The sequence below is a fragment of the Natator depressus genome, chromosome 10, assembly GCF_965152275.1.
Source record: "Natator depressus isolate rNatDep1 chromosome 10, rNatDep2.hap1, whole genome shotgun sequence".
NCBI lineage: Eukaryota > Metazoa > Chordata > Testudines > Cheloniidae > Natator > Natator depressus.
In genome coordinates, this window is record NC_134243.1 from 37843481 (window position 1) to 37861955 (window position 18475).

At 46.5% G+C, this 18475-nt stretch overlaps 1 protein-coding gene across 2 annotated transcripts in view; it reads left to right on the forward strand.

Annotated features, from left to right (window-relative positions):
• The window catches only part of CRAMP1 (cramped chromatin regulator 1), a 110416-nt gene that overhangs the window by 46254 nt on the left and 45687 nt on the right, over nt 1-18475 (forward strand). For both annotated transcript variants that reach the window (XM_074965789.1, XM_074965788.1), the window contains exons 9-10: nt 471-552; nt 14439-15701. In XM_074965789.1, the coding sequence (XP_074821890.1) occupies nt 471-552; nt 14439-15701 (1345 nt within the window). The remainder of the gene's footprint in view (nt 1-470; nt 553-14438; nt 15702-18475) is intronic.

Sequence of the window (18475 nt, forward strand, 5' to 3'; positions counted from 1 at the left end):
CGACCCTGTGATAGAGGCCAGACATTTTGAGGATAAGGGGAGAAAACAAAAATTTTATCCCAATTTTATCCTCCTTACCACGCTTGGTATTGTAATTTCGTGTTCTACTTGCTAAGAGTTATAGCTAACATTCCCCTCCTCTTCTCTTTCCTCCAGGAGAAACTGAGAGCCCAAGTCACCTCTGCAATATATATCTGAGAGAATTTTGAGGTTACTCACAAATTATTATGAGTTACCTACACGTTAGCGTTGTGCATTATAATTGCCTCCTGTTTCTCATGGGGGTTACAGTAAGGCAGGGGTAGGTGCAAGGATAACTCTGCATAGTGTGTACATTGCTGCAGTCTCTGCTCCTAGTTACACTGTGCCAGTCCAGTCTCTCTCCTTGATTCTGTTTTGGGAGCAGGTTGTGCTTTGAGTTTCTGCTGACTGAGTTCTCAGTTCTCTCACATTGTTTACCTCCTGCGCAGAATGATAGTGGAGTTACATCGGAAGGTCTCCAGCCTCATTGAGTTCCTGAAACAGAAGTGGGCTCTCCATGAAGTGCGCATTGTATCCTTTTCCTGTTTATAGCAAAACCGTTAGTCTGCTTTGTGTACCGTGTTCAGGGCAATTCCCTCGCTATGCTAACCTCACTGTTTTCTCAAACACAAAAATCTCCATTAAAGGAACACTAGCCCCCTGTTTACTAAAGGTAAGGTGCTAATATATCAGAGCCGGTGAAGTGAAGATATCTCTAGCAGGGAATCTAGAAGTATTCTCCCTTTCCTTCAGCTCTTCTATCCTGAATTCCCAGGAAAAATATATTTGATTTTAAATGAAGCTCACCTCCCCCCCAGTGGGCTCAGTCCAATTGCTCATGGATGGATGTTCACATTACAAAATCCATCATGATGATTGGCCCTTGGGTTGGCAGCCTCAGCAAAGAGGCAAAGGAGGACTGATCTAGCAACTTGCACTTAAAGATATTCCTTAATCATGGTCTTGTGAGACTGTTAGTTGGACAGTAGGATGGAAGCTTTTTGTACTGCTGCCGCCCTGGACAAATCTGTATATTCTTTTTCAAGTAGTGTCCCTATGAGTGCTCCACTGTAGGTGTATCTGAGCCCCTAATGAGAGATTTTTAGGTAGCAGTGTCTTTTCAGCCTGCACATGCGTTCTTCCTCCCGTCTATCTATCACTGTGCAAACTACCCCCAGTTCCTTCTCGACCGCCTTTGGTCTCGAACAGAGCGAGCAGTTGTCTCTTCTTTCTGTGTCATTAGCATAAGTAGTAGTGGTTTTAGTCCTCTTGTTTCCCTTAATAGCTAGAGGTGGGCAAACTACTGCCCGTGGGCCACATCTGGCCCATGGGACCATCCTGCCCGGCCTCTGAGCTCCTGGCTGGGATGGCTCATCCCCAGCCCCTCCCCTGCTGTTCCCCCTCCCATGCAGCGATGCCCCTGTGTGGGCAGTGCTCTGGGTGGCGGGGCTGCGCGCTCCTGCAGGGCAGAGCATCTGGCTCCAGCCGGGTGGCACAGCTCCAGACATGCTGCTCTGAGCGGCATGGTAAGGGGGCCAGGGCTGGGGGGGTTGGATATGGGGCAGGGGGTCCCGGGGGGCAGTCAAGGGACAGGGAGCAGTTGGATAGGGCAGAGGTATGGGGGGGGGCGGGGGGGAACGGGGAACCGGGGTGATTGGATAGGGGGTGGGGTCCCGGGGGGCCTGTCAGGGGGTGGGGGTGTGGATAGGGGTCGGGACAGTCAGGGGACAGGGAGCGGGGGGGGTTAGATAGGGGTGGGATCCTGGGGGGTGGTCAGGGGACAAGGAGCGGGTGAGGGGGTTGGATGGGTCAGGGGGCAGGAAGTGGGAGGGGTTGGATAGGGGGCAGGGGCCAGGCTGTTTGGGGGGTACAGCCCTCCCTACCCAGCCCTCCATACAGTTTCGTACCCCGATGTGGCCCTCAGGCCAAAAAGTTTGCCCACCCCTGGTTTACCCCATTGAGATTAAAAAAAGAAAAGAACATTTATTTCATGTTTCCTGCCTTTTCTGGGGGAATTCCCCCCCCCGCCTAGGGCATTTAGTAGTTTAGACTTTTTAAACTTTTTTTTTTAAGGGGTGGGCGAGGGGGGAGAAGAAGCGGGACCAGCTTTCTTCTGCATTCCTCACTTTTGCAGGGTGATAGACCTACCCCCCCAGGGGCATGCCCGGCTCTCCCAGTTTCAAGAGACTTCTCTACTGCAATCCTGGTAACGTATAGGCACTCTTACTGTTTAAAGTGTCTGGAAGAATCGCATATCCCATAAAAGTGCACCTCTTGTGAGCAGCTCAAGGTGAGGTTTTGAAAAAAAATAGGAGCTGAAGTTAAAACTTCTGATGGAGAGTGAATTTCAGCTGCCAGATGACTTGGGTGCCAGACCTTCTCCAGGACACAGATTGTCCCTGGAATCTTCAACTTCCAAGGGGGTAGAATCGTGGAAAAAATCAGCAGATTTCCCCCCATGAAAGCATGAGAAAAAGGCCTCCAAGCCCCCAAACAGAGTCTTTGGCCAGCCAGAGGGGTTCACCAGCACGCTCAGCCACCTCAGTACCAGGGCTCTGAAGCACAGTACCCAGAAGCATCAGGGTGCCTCTGCTATGAGATTAGCCACACCGCCTAGAGGTGGTGGGGCTCAAGCTCTGAGGCAGCGTACCACCCCCTAAGAAGAATAAAGTCCACACCACTTCTAAGGCAGTAGCACTGAGTAAAGCGCCAGTACTGAGTGCAGCAAAACTCCCATCCCTAGAGTGTTCCGCACATAAGCAACAGTCAGTACTGACAACTTATCGCTGACACTCCTACGCAGTGCCTAGTGAGTCAACGGTACCACAAGAGCTCTGGTACCCTAGAGACCTGGAGGTCATAGAAGAACCACAGTCCCCATTACTCTGTACCAGGACCCAGGTACCAAGCAGATCCTAATGCCCGGAATCACCCATGGCACCTCACCATTTACTACCAACACCCTGGTCAGCACCACCTTTACACAGTGACGAGTCTGACAGTGACGAAGAGGATGTTATTTCCCTGGTCTCTCACCATGGCATGCTGTCACAGTACTAGGGTCCTCCTCACCCTCATGTCAACCTGCAATTTTGGTACAGGCCTACTTGGGCATCCCCAATGGCCGTATTGGGATTCTTGGTGGGTGTCCAATGTCTCCCAGTGAGAGTCGACCAGACAGTTTTGGATAGCTTTGCTATCCAGAGCCCCTGAACTGGAGGAGGAGGAAACTTTTGAAGGACAGGAGGAAAGGGTTGAAAGGGAGGCTACCCCTCCAGCAAACTTCTCATCTTCACCAGATGAGGCTGTAATGCCTCCCCTCCATCACTAGCTGATGAGTTTTAAGAATCAAGATCTTACTAAGTGGGTGGCAGATGAGCTGCAAATTCCCCTACATCACAAGCTGGTAGATATTCTGCACGCTTCCTCCTCCAGAATTACCCTCCCAATTAATGAGGCACTTCTGGATGCTGCTAAAGTCCTCAGGCAGACACCAGCCTCCATCGCTCCAACCTGCAAAAGAGCAGTTTCAGGCCATTGTCAGAGCAGGCCAGTTAGTGGCCAGAACTGCACTGACAGCATTGGACATGGCAGATACAGCAGCCTGCTCGGTCTCCAGAGAAGTGATAATGAGGCAGGCTGCTCAAAGAGGTACAGGCTATAGTTGAGGATTTCCTGTACAAAGGGCCCAACTTCTTCGCTGATAAGACTGACACTTCTCTTCACATCCTGAAGGATTCCTGTGCGACGTTATGCTTCCTGGGAATCTATACTGTGGGATAAAAGAGGAGATACTGCTCTCAACCACACCACAGGTCACGACCTTCTCAGTACCCAGCGTCACAGCAGAAGAGGCCCAGGGTACAAACATGGAAACAGTCAGCACCCCAATCTTCAACCTCTCAGACTCTCTTTTAAGAACTTTTGATGGGTTAGTCGAGGGCCCAAACAATTATGCCTTGCAACATCAGCTGTTATCTATGCACCCGTCACGTCCCTTTGGAGATCACCTGTCCCATTTTCACAGCAGGTGAGAGAGCATCACTTCCAACAGATGAGCCTTGGAGTATTTTGAAGGGTTATGCCATTCCATTCACGTCTCTCCCTCATTCCCACGCTCCTTCCCCATCCCTCTTCAGGGACCCTTCTTACGAGAACCTACTTTGCCAGGAGATAGAACATCTCTTTCACCTAACGGCCACAGAACCAGTCCCAGTGGAAGTCAGAGGCAAGGGGTTTTACTCTCATCATTTCCTGATTCCCCAAGGTGAAGAGAGGTTGGAGGCCCATTCTAGATCTAAAGACATTAAACATGAAGGTACAGAAGTTCAAGATGGTCATGCTAGCAGCCATTATTCCAGCTCTGAAACAAGGAGACTGGTTTTCAGCCCTCAAAGATGCCTACTTCCACATCTCCATATGTCCATCACACAGGAGATTCCTACAGTTTATCTTTGGGCAAGACCATTATCAGTACAGTGACTCGTCCACACCCAGGGTATTCTCCAAGGTTCTCTGTCTTAATGGCGCACCTGTGAACATTGGGCATTGTGATCTGCCCATAGCTAGTCAACTACCTCCTCAGGGCCCCCTCATTCGAGAATGCCATACGCACCACTCAGATGACCTTATGCACATTTGCACAACTGGACTTACAGCTCGAAACCAGAAATCAACCCTCACTCCAGTACAGCGATTGGAGTTTATTGGAGCTGAACTCAACGTAGTGCAAGCAAGAGGATATCTCCCACTGCACAGATTTACCATCCTTGTGAACCTCAGAGAGAGAGTATAGGCCAGCCCACAAACATTGGCCAGGACCTGCCTACAGTTACTCAGTCATAAGGCAGCATTCATCTTCGTCATTCCACACGCCTGGTTGTTCATGAGGTGTCTAAAGATGTGGCTCAGGTCTATCTATTCCCTGAACAAGGACAGTCTAAGCAAACTGCTGTCAATGCCCTCTACTGTAAGACACTCCCTGGACTGGTGGAAAGACTCATCCAACATTTGAGCAGGTGTTCAATTCATACAACTGCCACTGATCCTTGGGGGGAGAGATAGCTCAGTGGTTTGAGCATTGGCCTGCTAAACCCAGGGTTGTGAGCTCAATCCTTGAGGGGGCCATTTAGGGATCTGGGGCAAAAATTGGGGATTTGTCCTGCTTTGAGCAGGGGGTTGGACTAGATGATCTCCTGAGGTCCCTTCCAACCCTGATATTCTATGATTCTATGCTGACCCTAATAATGGATGCCTCCATAATAGGCTGGGGAGCCCATCTACACAACCACAAGGTTCAGGGCGAGTGGTCTACAGAAGCAGCCCTCCATATCAATCTTTTGGAGTTAAGAGCCGTCAGGAATGCTTGTGCACACTTTCTCCCATTTATCAAGAAACACCCACACAAAAGTCATGAAGGACAATATAGCCTGTATGTTTTACATCAGTCTCCGTGGGGGCACCAGATCTCCCTCCCTCTGCACAGGAGCACTCAGACTTTGGAATAGGTGCATCCAACACAATGTGCCTATCTCAGCCATCTACCTACCTGGAATACAGAATGTGACAGCCAACAGAAGTTTTGACAGCCTATCACTACCACGAATAGGAACTGAACTCAGAAGTGCTTCACAACATATTTGCCCTTTGGGGATCCCCGGCTATAAATCTCTTTGCTATGTACTGGAACAAGAAATGTCCTTGCTATTGCTCCAGAGCAAGCCTTGGGAATCAGTCCCTGGGAAATGCACTCATTCTCCCATGGGACAGAGACCTTTTATATGCCTTTTCCCCGTTTCTTCTACTGTCCAAGGTCCTGCTGAAGGTATGATGAGATAAAGTGGGAGTTATTCTGATTGCCCCTTCCAGACCATAAGAATGGCCCTACTGGGTCAGACCAATGGTCCAGCTAACCCAGTATCCTGTCTTCCGACAGTGGCCAGTGCCAGGTGCCCCAGAGGGAATGAACAGAACAGGTAATCAAGTGATCCATCCCCGGTCACTCATTCCCAGCTTCTGGCAAACAGAGGCTAGGGACACCATTCTTGCCCATTCTGCCTAATAGCCATTGATGGACCTATCCTCCATGAATTTATCTAGTTCTTTTTTGAACCCTGTTATGGTCTTGGCCTTCACAACATCCTCTGGCAAGGAGTTCCAAAGGTTGACTGTGCGTTATGTGAAGAAATACTTCCTTTTGTTTGTTTTTAAACCTGCTGCTTATTAATTCTATTTGGTGACCCTTAGTTCTTGTGTTATGAGAAGTAGCAAACAACACTTCCTTATCTACTTTCTCTACACCAGTCATGATTTTATCCACCTCAATCATATCTCCCCTTAGCGGTCTCTTTTCCAAGCTGAAAAGTCCCAGTCATATTAATCTCTCCTCATATGGAAGCTGTTCCGTACCCCTAATCATTTTTGTTGCCCTTTTCTGAACCTTTTTCAATTCTAATATATCTCTTTTTTGAGAGGGGGCAACCGCATCTGCACACAGTAGTCAGGATGTGGGTGTACCATGGATTTATGTAGAGGCAACATATTTTCTGTCCTATTATCTATCCCTTTATTAATTATTCCCAGCATTGTTCCCTTTTTTGACTGCCATTGCACATTGAGTGGATGTTTTCAGAGTACTATCCACAATGACTCCAAGATCTCTTTCGTGAGTGGTAACAGCTAATTTAGACCCCATCATTTTATATGTATAGTTGGGATTATACTTTCCAATGTGCATTACTTTACATTTATCAACATTAAACTTCATCTGCCATTTTGTTGCCCAGTCACCCAGTTTTGAGAGATCCTTTTGTAGCTCTTCGCAGTCTGCCCGGGTTTTAACTATCTTTAGTAATTTTGTATCATCTGCAAATTTTGCCACCTCACTGTTTACCCCTTTTCCAGATCATTTATGAATGTTGAAAAGGACTAGTCCTAGAACAGACCCCTGGGGGACACCAATATTTACTTCTCTCCAGTCTGAAAACTGACCATTTATACTTACCCTTTGTTTCCTATCCTTCAACCAGTTACCAATCCATGAGAGCACCTTCCCTCTTGTCCCGTGGCAGCTTACTTTGCGTAAAGAGCCTTTGTGAGGGACCTTGTCAAAGGCTTTCTGCAAATCTAAGTACACTATATCCACTGGATCCCCTTGGTCCACATGCTTGTTGACCCCCTCAAAGAATTCTATTAGATTGGTGAGTCATGATTTCCCTTTACTAAAACCATGTTGACTCTTCCTCAACAAATTATGTTCACCTATATGTCTGACAATATTGTTCTTCATTATAGTTTCAACCAGTTTGCCCGGTACTGAAGTCAGGCTTACAGACCTGTAATTGCCAGGATCCACCTCTGGAGCCCTTTTTAAAAATTGGCATCTCACTAGCTATCCTCCAGTCATCTGGTACAGAAGCTGATTTAAATGATAGGTTACAGACTACAGTTAGTAGTTCGGCAAATTCACATTTGAGTTCCTTCAGAACTCTTGGGTGAATACCATCTGGTTCTGGTGACTTATTGCTGTTTACTTTATCAATTTGTTCCAAAACCTCCTCTAATGATATCTCAATCTGGGACAATTCCTCAGATCTGTCACCTAAAAAGAATAGCTCAGGTTTGGGAATCTCTCTCACATCCTCAGCCGTGAAGACCGATGCAAAGAATTCACTTAGTTTCTCCGCAATGGCCTTATCCCCCTTTAGTGCTCCTTTAGCACCTCGGTCGTCCAGTAGCCCTACTGGTTGTTTAGCTGGCTTCCTGCTTCTGATGTACTTAAAAGAAGTAGACCAAGACCAAGGCAGGTGTGGTTCCCTTACCTGGCACAGATGGCACTATGTTCTCTGGTTCCTCTTCAGCCCATTCCTCATCTTCTTTCTCAAAATGACAGATCTTTCCCCGCAACTTGCAGATTCTCGCCTCCAGGTTTGGCTCCTTCTTGGTTCCAGGATCTAGAGGTAGAATGCTCTGACAAAGTGAAAAACGTGCTACTACACAGAAAGTAGACCACTCTGCGTACTTACCTGCAGAAATTTAATCTATGCCAAATTTCATGTCGTTCTAAGCACATAGACCAAACATCTTCCTTCCTCTCTTTCTCCCCCCCCCTTCCCCCCCCCCCATTTCAGACTACATTTTAGTCCTCAAAAAGTCAACGCTCTTTCTCTGTTCCCTTAAGGGTACGTAGATTCCTTAAGGGTTTTGGAAATCTCTTCCTGCGTGTGAGGCCACCTGCTCCAACTTGGGATCTTACTTTAATTCTCAGAGCCTTGAGTAGGCTCCCCTTTGAGCCCATGGTGACTTGCTCTCTCCTACACCTGTTCATGAAGACAGCGTTTTAAATTGCCCTCAGCCAGATGAATAGGAGAAATATGATGCCACACCCAGCATTCATTCTTTAAAGTCAAAGTAACACTGAGGTTACATCCCAAGTTTCTCCCTAAAGTAGCCTCCCCCTTTCATATGAATCAATAAATACATCTTCCTGTTTTATCCCTTAAACCACATTGTGACAACAGGGATGCTGTGATAGAATCCCTGGGGTACAACCTGAAACTGTGGAACCTCTGTGCCCCCTTAAATCTCCAGCCTGGTCTGTCTCTAAATGCTATGCCTGTGACAAGCAGCAAACCCTTCCAGGCGCTGTAATCACTCGGCACAATAGCATGTGGAGACACACACCCAGCAAAATTGCATGAATGCTCTCAAAACTACTCAATTATACAGCGGCACCAGCAAATCACCCCAGAAATGTACAGTCTTACACTGCTCAAGACACTCTTGAACAGTGCAAGCTCATTAATTAGTTCTCCACTCCAACAAAGGGTGGTGGACTTGCAACAACCCTTGTTAACCTGAGCTGAGATTTCCCAAGCACTTCAACCAAAAACACACTGTTCTAGATAAATTATAAAACAGGTGAAGTGAGTTGTAGCTCACGAAAGCTTATGCTCAAATAAATTGGTTAGTCTCTAAGGTGCCACAAGTACTCCTTTTCTTTTTTCAAATACAGACTAACACGGCTGCTACTCTGAAAACAGATTTAGTAACTATAGAAAAATAGATTTTAAGTAGCAGGCACAGAGATCAAAGTTGGTTACATAAGAAATAAAAATAAAATTTGCAGTCTAAATTCTACGGACTAAGCAAGATTAGAATCAAGAAGTTTTTCCACCCCACTGGATGTTTCAGGCAGTTTTCAGTTCTTACTACACAGGCAGAATTTCCTTCTTAGCCTGGAACCAATTTCCCAGTTCAAAGTCTTTGTATTCCAAATGATCTTCCAGGTGTTGAGATGGGGGAGGAGAGAGGCCAAATGGTGATGTCATCAATCCTCATTTATATTTTCTCTCTAGGTGCTAGAAAGATCCTTGCTGTGACATGGGGTTTAGGTGGCCCCCATTGCATATGTGCCCTGTCTGACTAGTCTCTGGAGAGTGGATTCTTCTTGATGGACCATCAGCACATGTCTGGCTGGTCCTGATGTAAATCTGTCTTGTCAGTTGCCCCTCTGTTGCACTGAAAGGCTAGCTGTGGGCGTCTCCCAACCTCACGACCTATTTCAGTAACAAACCTATAGCAATACTTCATAACTTCACATTAAATGATAGTACATACAATTCAACACGATATTACTGTTCAAGAGATCGAGACTTTTTAAATGATACTTCACAAGGCATTCATTGTACAAAACATATCTTAATCATATCACAGTGGTGAATATGGGGGTTCCAGGGTGCTATTTTGAGATTCAGTGTCAGAGGCAATTCTGCATACACTAGATGTTAGAAGAGCACTAGCTTTTTACTTGGACAGGACTAATGACTTCAGGTAGTCTAAGCTCTTCCTTTCATTTGCTGAAAGGTTCCAAAGATTCTGCAATATCGGCTCAAAAATTATCCAAATGGGTCTCTGGTTGAATTAATCACTTACCAGGGGCGCAACCTGTTGCCTCCCTCTGGAGTCTGTACACACTCCAAGAGGTCAATCTCTACCTCGGTCACATTTCTTAAAGATGTCCCTGTCTCTGAAATTTGCAGAGCAGCAACTTGGGCCTCTCCCCACACTTCCATGATTGCATAGTGTTTCATGAGAGCCTCGGCCTCCCATTCCACCTTTTGGCTCCACCATATTCTCTGCCATAACAGACTCCACTCTGAAACCCAGCCCCCTGGGGGGCATACTGCTGTGAAATCACCTACAGTGGAGCATCCATAGGCAATGTTCCCTCTAATTTTTTCCATCCATGTGTGGAATGATTTTTGTTATGTGCATCAAATTATCGAGGTAATGTGCAGATGTGCGCCACCAGTAGAAACAAAAGAACCTATATATATGTTACCATAGCGATAATTACTTTAGTCAGGACAGGTTAGGCATTTTAGGACTCACTACTCAAAGAACTCAAGTGGGCGTGAAACCGTTAAGAGGTACAGAGGTGGAGTCCGCGCAGTCTGCCCAGAGGATTCAACCTGGCGGGTTCGGTTGGCCGGCCTGGGACGATGGATCCCCCTCGCTGCCCTCTGCGGGGGTGTTGAGAGGGGACCGCCGCGTGGACGGCCCCGGCCCCCATCGGGCACATTTCCACCTAGGCGGTGCGCTGCATCCGGCTCTGGGTTGGCTGGGAAAGCCTGGCGGGCAGGTGGCTCACTGCTTCACAGCAGGGAGTGTTACAGCCCCCAGGCAGCAGCTCTCGCCACATCCTGGGGCTGAGGGAGATGACCGCCAGCCAGTGGATGGTGTGAGTCCGGTAGCGGCCCCCGGCGCACCTGGACTGGTTCTTCTTGGAGTCATGTTGCTTGGGAATGTAGCCCAAAGCTGGTGGTAAACTCCATCTAAGGCTAAATACTGGCACGAGACTGATAGTCAACAATTACCGTAAGGGAAAGTTGAAAAGAACTTTGAAGAGTACTCAAAGAATGGTTTCAGAGTAACAGCCGTGTTAGTCTGTATTCGTAAAAAGAAAAAAGAAAAGGAGTACTTGTGGCACCTTAGAGACTAACCAGTTTATTTGAGCATGAGCTTTCGTGAGCTACAGCTCACTTCATCGGATGCATAGCAATCCGATGCTATGCATCCGATGAAGTGAGCTGTAGCTCACGAAAGCTCATGCTCAAATAAACTGGTTAGTCTCTAAGGTGCCACAAGTACTCCTTTTCTTTTTTCTTTTTACTCAAAGAATGAAATTTAAGCGTGAGAGAGAAAAATGTATAGACCAGTCAAAAAACTCAAACAACACTTTGAAAGCATACAATTATAGAGACTATATGTGCATTGCAGGAAGTAACACCAACAATAATACAAGTATGTGTTGGGAGGTGAGTGTGAAAGACTCGTGTGTGCACGCGCGCAAGACAGATATGCATTGCCCCTTTAAGTATGTTCACAGCGTGGCAGGATTCCCCTGTGGACTGCAGATGCCCTGGGGCATCCTTCAGGTAATCAGTATTGCTAACTCTCACGCTATATGGTGGTTTCCCTTAAAGTCCCAGTGTGTATACATGGGCACAGGAGGATGATATTCAGGAAGTAGTATGTATGTATATACATACAGCATGTCCTTGAGTTCCGGGAGAAGTGGAATGGCTTCCTCCCATTCTTAGTCGGGGGACTAAAACTTAAAAGTATCCGTACGCCCTAAATGTGGAGTCCTGCCTGACAGCTCCAACATGGAGCTGCGTGCCGATAGAGAAGTCAGGCCATTGCCCCAGCCCCAGGCAACATGAATCCAGGGTGGGAGAATACATTTCCCAGACTGCATTCCTCACTGAAAAGGGCCCTTTTTTTCTTATTCTACAGAGGACCCAGACCCCTCTCTCCACCAGAGGCAGCTCTGTGGAGGTTACTGTCATTCTAGTGTTTACACATCAATTAACACAATTTACACTATATTCACAATGGAAAAAGATAGAAACTCAGGGATTGCTTTAATTAAAGCGCAGAATTTCAGATGATGACAAAATGGAGTCCCAATAAAATCCTGAGCGCTACTGTTTCTTTTCAGCCCTATGATTTGCTGCTGTACATTTCCCTTTTAAGTAGATCTGCACTTAAAACAGACACAGCAGCAGCTACTGACAAGCTCCCTCCGTCCCATTCCTGAGCCCTGTCGCATTCCCTTCCCCCCCAGCCCGGCTCTGCAGAGATTGGGTACAGAGGTCGGGGGAGGGGCACACCCTGACATCAGCACCCCCCTTCCCACCCTGCTCTGCATAGCAAGTAGGAGGCTTCGGGGAGCAGCTCCAAGGCAGAGGGCAGGAGCAGCACAGCAGTGGGCGGAGGGACACTTGCAGTGCATAGCACTTGATAGCTTGCTGGGTGGCTGACCGGCCGCACAGCTTAGAGGGAACCTAGCCCGTAGGGGCACTACTTGAAGAAGAGGAGGAAGTTACTCACCTTGTGCAGCAACAATGGTTCTTTGAGATGTCTCTCTCTATAGGTGCTCCATAACCTGTTGTCCTCCCCTCTACTTCAGAGTTTTCAATATGGCACTCTGTGGTAGAGAAGGAACTGGGGGCAGTTTGCCTGAGCAGCCCAAGATAGTCATGAGGCGGACTACGTGGAAAGGAGAGTGCATGTGCAGACGAAACTGACACTGCTACCTAAAATCTCTGATTAGGGGCGCAAGTATGCCTACAGTGGAGCCACCCGTAGGGAGTCACTTGTCAAAGAACCATTGCTATTGCATAAGGTGAGTAGCTTTCTCTTGTACAAGCCTTGTAACAAGGTTCCCGGTCACTGCTAGTGTACCTCCTTATGTCTAGGTCTGGGGAAGTAACTCTCAGGGCGTTGGATGACCCATTCTGCTCACTCTGCAATAGTCTCTTTTCTGGTAAGTTGGCTCTCCAGGTAGGTCCCCATTTAGACCACCCTTTCCGAGGTGACAAAGTCCAAGAGGACCAAAGTCCAAATGCCTTCTCTGGACAGTGTTCAACTCCAGCCTGGGGCTCAGTGCCACAATACTAGTGGTGTGAGGGAAATCCAGGCCCACCCACTACAGCCTAGGGACCTTATAACCAGCAGTCCAGGTCTGCTCAGTCCCAATCCCTGCCGCTGTTTCCCTGGGGAGTTTCCTACGCAGCCTCTCTTTGCCTTTTTCTGGATTTACCATGGGTTCCTACTGTACTCCCTGTGGCTACTTCACCCCCTCCTAGCCTCTTGGGAGACTCCTTGCTCCGGGATCTCAGGGCTTACTCTCTCTCCCTGGACTTCTTCCTTTGTCTCTGTTGACTTCCCAGGTTATGACTGCACCCCTCTTTCTCTGCTTCTCCTTTCTGCTTTCAGCCTCCTAGCTTTATGTTGCAATCCCAGCCCTTCCCAGCTGAGCTTCACTCTTAACTAACCCTGGCTCTCCCTCTCACAGGTGACACCAGTTAACCTCTGAGGCTCTCGTTAACCCCCATCACAAAGCCCTAGAGTTTGTTACAAAGATGTATTTTTTTTAATATCCCTACCTCTAAACTTTAATCTTTGTAATTTAATAGAAACTCTTATAAGATGCCAACTGTTCTCTTCTTCCTAGCTCTTTCACGCTTCTGTTAGTTTATTTTTTCTTCAACGTGTAAGTCTTTAACTTGTAAGTCTTGCAGCAGCTGCAAAGTAGCACCTTACATGTGGAGACAGATACCAAGGTGAAAATATATAACAAGGAGCTACTGTACTGACTTTGCAGTCCATTTTTATACCAAAATCAATGAAAACTTCTCATTTTAATTTAAACAAAGTTGCCATGGAATTTCTAGTCTGCTGCACAAGAGTGTTGGTAAATTGGGGAGGGTTCAGAGAAGAGCCACAAGAATGATTGAAGGATTGGAAAAACATGCCTTTATAGTGATAGACTTAAGGAGGCCAATATATTTAGCTTATCAAAGAGAAGGTTAAGGGGTGATTTGATCAGAGTCTGTCATTACCTATGTGAGGAACAGAAATTTGATAATAGAGGGCTCTTCCGTCTAGCAGACAAGGGTATAACAAGATCCAGTGGGTTCTCCATCACGAATTTTTAAATCAAGGTTGGATGTTTTTCTACAAAACGTGCTCTAATTCAAATAGGAATTAATTCAGGTATTCCTATAGTCTGTGTTATCAAAGTCAGACTAAATTATCAGAATTGTCCCTTCTGACCTTAAACTATAAATCTATAAGTGAAGCTGAGACCAATGACCTTGTGCTAGAATGTAGGATCAGTTTGCTGTTCATGGAAAAATTGTGGTCTTGGGTATATTCCCTTCTCAACATGTAAAGGCTTAATTCCTGATTACAGAACATACACATCTATCCTGAGTGGAGAGCTGCTTATTAATCTTTTAAACTACAAATTGGGCTGCCAGATGTTCTTTTTAGGGGTATCTGTGGCTGATGCTGCAGCTAATCTGCATAATGTAAAATGGTTGTAATCTTTGACAAAGTATATTTAGCGTAAAACACTAGAGGAACGGCAGCTTCAGGACTCCAGAGATTCAGAAGCAAGAGGCAGCCTCTCAGAGGAGAAAGTGATGCTTCATCTCTTCCCAGGAGAGAACTGTACACTCATCCCCCTCCCTGAGGTGGCCAGAGTAGTCCACTCCAAGGCTTTCTGCACAGTTCATTGGCAGGAAACTGGCAAATGCAAACAGAACACAAAGGACTCTCACTTATTGCCTCCTGCCCAAATCCTGGGCATTCAGAGTGGTCAGGGGACAGCCAGAGGGCAGCTAAAGTACCCTCGGGGATCAGAGGGTAAGAGTGGCGGAAGGACAGAGAGCACTATGGAGCAAGGCAGAACCTCTCAGCCCATAGCGGAAGTCTCTGCAAGCCCTGAAGATGTCTCCCCAGAGAGTGGCCTGACAGAAGGACCCACTGGTTTCAGCATCACAAACTCTCTCGAAAAACCACCTTCTGGACTTCAGGACCCAGGAGGGAGTCTGGAGAAGCCAATCTTCATGGCTTTCTGTGCTGAGGGTGAGGAGGCCCTGTCCAGTGACCAAGCAACCAAGCTACCATCATGCAACACAGCTTGTGTTTGCAGCAAGATCCCTGACCTGGAGGAACTCTCTCTGCTTGATCCATTCCCTCGGTATATGAAGTCCTGTCAGGATCTGATTGTCCCAGAGAAATGTTTTTGCACAGACAAACTGCAAGGGAAAGACCCTGCTCCCTCAGCTGGGAGTGCCTCTCCTGTGGCTCTTCCAGCTGAGAATACAGAGGCAGCTGACCCCTGTTCTGCACAGATAGCAAGAGTTGTGATAGCATCGCCTGGCAGTGGCCTATCCAGACCTGAAACACAAGCTACCCACAGCCAGGGACCACAGCCTGATACTTTTAGTAAGGTTTTACAAGATGCAGTAGTGGAGGAGACTCAAGAGAAGCTGAGCTCTTCATTTCTGCATCCACCTCAGGGACAACCTTCTGCAAAGCCTCTGAAGGATGACCCAAGCCGACTTGCTCAACAGGTCAGAGAGGAGGGATGGAGTCTACGAAACTCTGAGAGCCTTACGTTGGCTGAAGTTTACCTCATGATGGGCAAGCCAAACAAGCTGCAGCTGGAATATGACTGGCTAGCTGTGTTAGGGCCAGAAACCCAGGATTCCAGGGAGGAAACATCCGAACCCAGTGCTGTCCCCACATCTTCCACCTTTCACAAGCAAAGACTCCTCAACTGCCTCTTAAAACTCATCTCCACTGAAGTCAACCCCAAACCAGTAAGTAACTAGCATTGATACCCTGTGCGTGACGCTTGATTTTGGAGACAATTGCTTGTTCCTGTTGTTTCCATGGTAAGCCCTATGGAGACCTTAGAGATTTCTATCTGAAAACCATCCCAGGCAGCTTGCAGCAGAGTTAGACTCCTTCCACTATAAGCTGCAGCTACTGTTTTTAAATCCCATTTTAACTTTTAACAGTATATTCCATGTGTCTTCAGCTTCAGTAGCTGTTATGATTAAGGCTATGATTTTGTCATGGACATTTTTAGTAAAAATCACAGACAAGTCACGGTCAATTAACAAAAATTTACGGAAGCCATGACCTCTCCCTGACGTTTACTAAAAACGTTCATGACAAAACACGGAGGGAGGAGGGTCCAGCACCCTGCCCTGCTGTGGCTGGGAGCTGTGGCCCCTGCCCAGTGGCTGGGAGCTGGGAGGGGCCCCCCGCCTGTGGCAGGTAGGGAGCTGCGGGGGATACCCCTGCTGCCCGCGGAGGCTGGGCAGCTGCCGGGGGATTTCCCACCCGTGGTGGCTGGGGTACCCCAAAAATTCCTGGTCACCGGGGAGCTGCCGGGTGATTTCCCCAACCCCCCGCCAATGCTGGCAGGGGTACCTTGAAGCTCCAGGCCATCACAGGAGGTGGGGGTACCCTGTAGCTCCCAGCAGCTGTGGGCTGAAGTCATCGAGATCTGTGGAAGTCACAGATTCCGTAACTTCCACGACCTGCGTGACCAAATCATAGCGTTAGTTATGATGAATATTTAACATGGCTGCTGTAGCAGCCAAGTCATGAGATTAGCAGCATGCTAGGCTATTTAGAGTTAATCCATTAGGAGGAACTATAAACCCTTGATTACTGTTGTTAATTTGACTTTTTAAAGTATTGGCATGAAAATTAATTGATTTCTCTTGGGTGGCTGAGCCAGCCAGGTCCTCCATTCTCCTGCAGTGGTAAAAAATGATAAATGCTTCTGATTCCAAGGTGATATATAGAACAACTGGTCTAGGAGTGAGCTCTGAAAGTGATTCCCTAGAAGTGGCAATGTGCATTTGTATCTTAGTGACTCCAGAATAAATGTGATGTTTACACGTAAAAAATATTTTTCTGAACTGCCAGCCCAGTGGACCTAATGTGGGACTTGAGTCAGTCTGTGTTCCTTCCTTCCTTGCACATCATCCACCAATGTTAAAGATTTTACAGGGTAAATTCTGCCCTCTGATGCCCATTCAGCCTGTTGTTTTCGATGGTGTAGCTGATTGGAGCTTAATAAATGATTCTGTTGATGCATAGGAAGAAATTAGAATATAACAGGTATGACTGAATAAACTTGAGTTAAAGGTGATGTTTACATAGTTAGTTATTTCAAATTAAATTGCACATTCATCATTTGTGCTGGGAAATGTGTAGTTTTTTGATCTTTGCTTGCTGGTGGAGACTTGGTTCTTTTCCTCTTTTTTTCAAACTCTCTTCTGATTCTAACTTCTAAACCTGAGGAGAGTCCCAAGTCTCTCCACCAAGGAGCAGACATGATCCTATCGGCCAAAGCTCATTAGACAGTAGTGTTTTTGCTGATTGCATTCCTGAGCAGCTCCTCCCCGAAAACTGATTCCTGGTGGAATCGTGGCTTTAGATTTATACTATCACCTTTCTTTCTGGTTTACCTTGTGGTCAGGCATCTTACAGATCTGTGCTGATCTCTTCTCCTAGCGGTTGGTGATGGAAAGCTTCACACTGGGAGACATGTGACATCCAGCGAAACCACATTAATTATAAATGTGAGCAGATGCAAAGTAGGAAGAGGAACACTATCTTTATTAATAATAATAATTAATAATAATAAAAAGCCAAATGAAACTTGAGGCATTAACTTGGAAGTACATTCCTGACCTTTCAGTTTCATTCATGTCTTTATCAGGGTAATGAAATGTCCTGGAAAAATTAAGTCCTTTCAGATAATAAAACTTAAAGGGTAAGTGAACTCATTTCTTTATATGACCAGAGCCAGTTTAGATGACAGTGGCTGTCAGTAAAAAGTAAACATTCTCATATCGATTGTATTGTGATATTGTGGGGAGATGACAGGCATTCTGGGAGGAAATGTTTACTTTTTAATTGCAACCATTGTAGATCTGGAAACCCCCTGCAGTTTTATTCTTTTAAACCTGCTGCAGCTCAGATGCTATAGGGAAGGTAGAATATTTCTGCTAGGAGGCACTTGAGTTCCACTGGAGATCAGTTTTGTCAGCTGTGACACATGCCTGATCTTTGCTGCCACATGAAGCATGTGATCAGAGGTCACTCTTTTTTGCTGCAGCATTTCCAGGTCTGCCCTGAAAATAGCTTCTTAATAATAGCAGGTTAGATGTTGTGAATTTCAGGGGCAGCTGAGCCATCACTGATTCAGACTGTAATTCAGCATTGCCGATCTGGATAATCCATGCTGTTGAGGTGAAAGATAAAAATCTGCTGTAACAAAAGATGCATTGATTGACTCTTTTCACAAGACTGTATGTAACCAAACCAGAATGGCTAACTGTGCTGATTCTTTCCTTTAAATGAAGATTATCAACACAAAACAAACTGTAGCAAATTGCATTGCAATCAAGTGTGGGAGGTAATTTTATGCCTGTGGTTACATACAGATTCTTTTAAAAGACAGCCTTTGTTAGAAAACATCATAAACAACTTTTGTAGTAAATTAACTGTATATGCCTGGAATATTAGCAAAGGGCCTCACCATGTGGCTCTGACTTTAATTGCTATGATA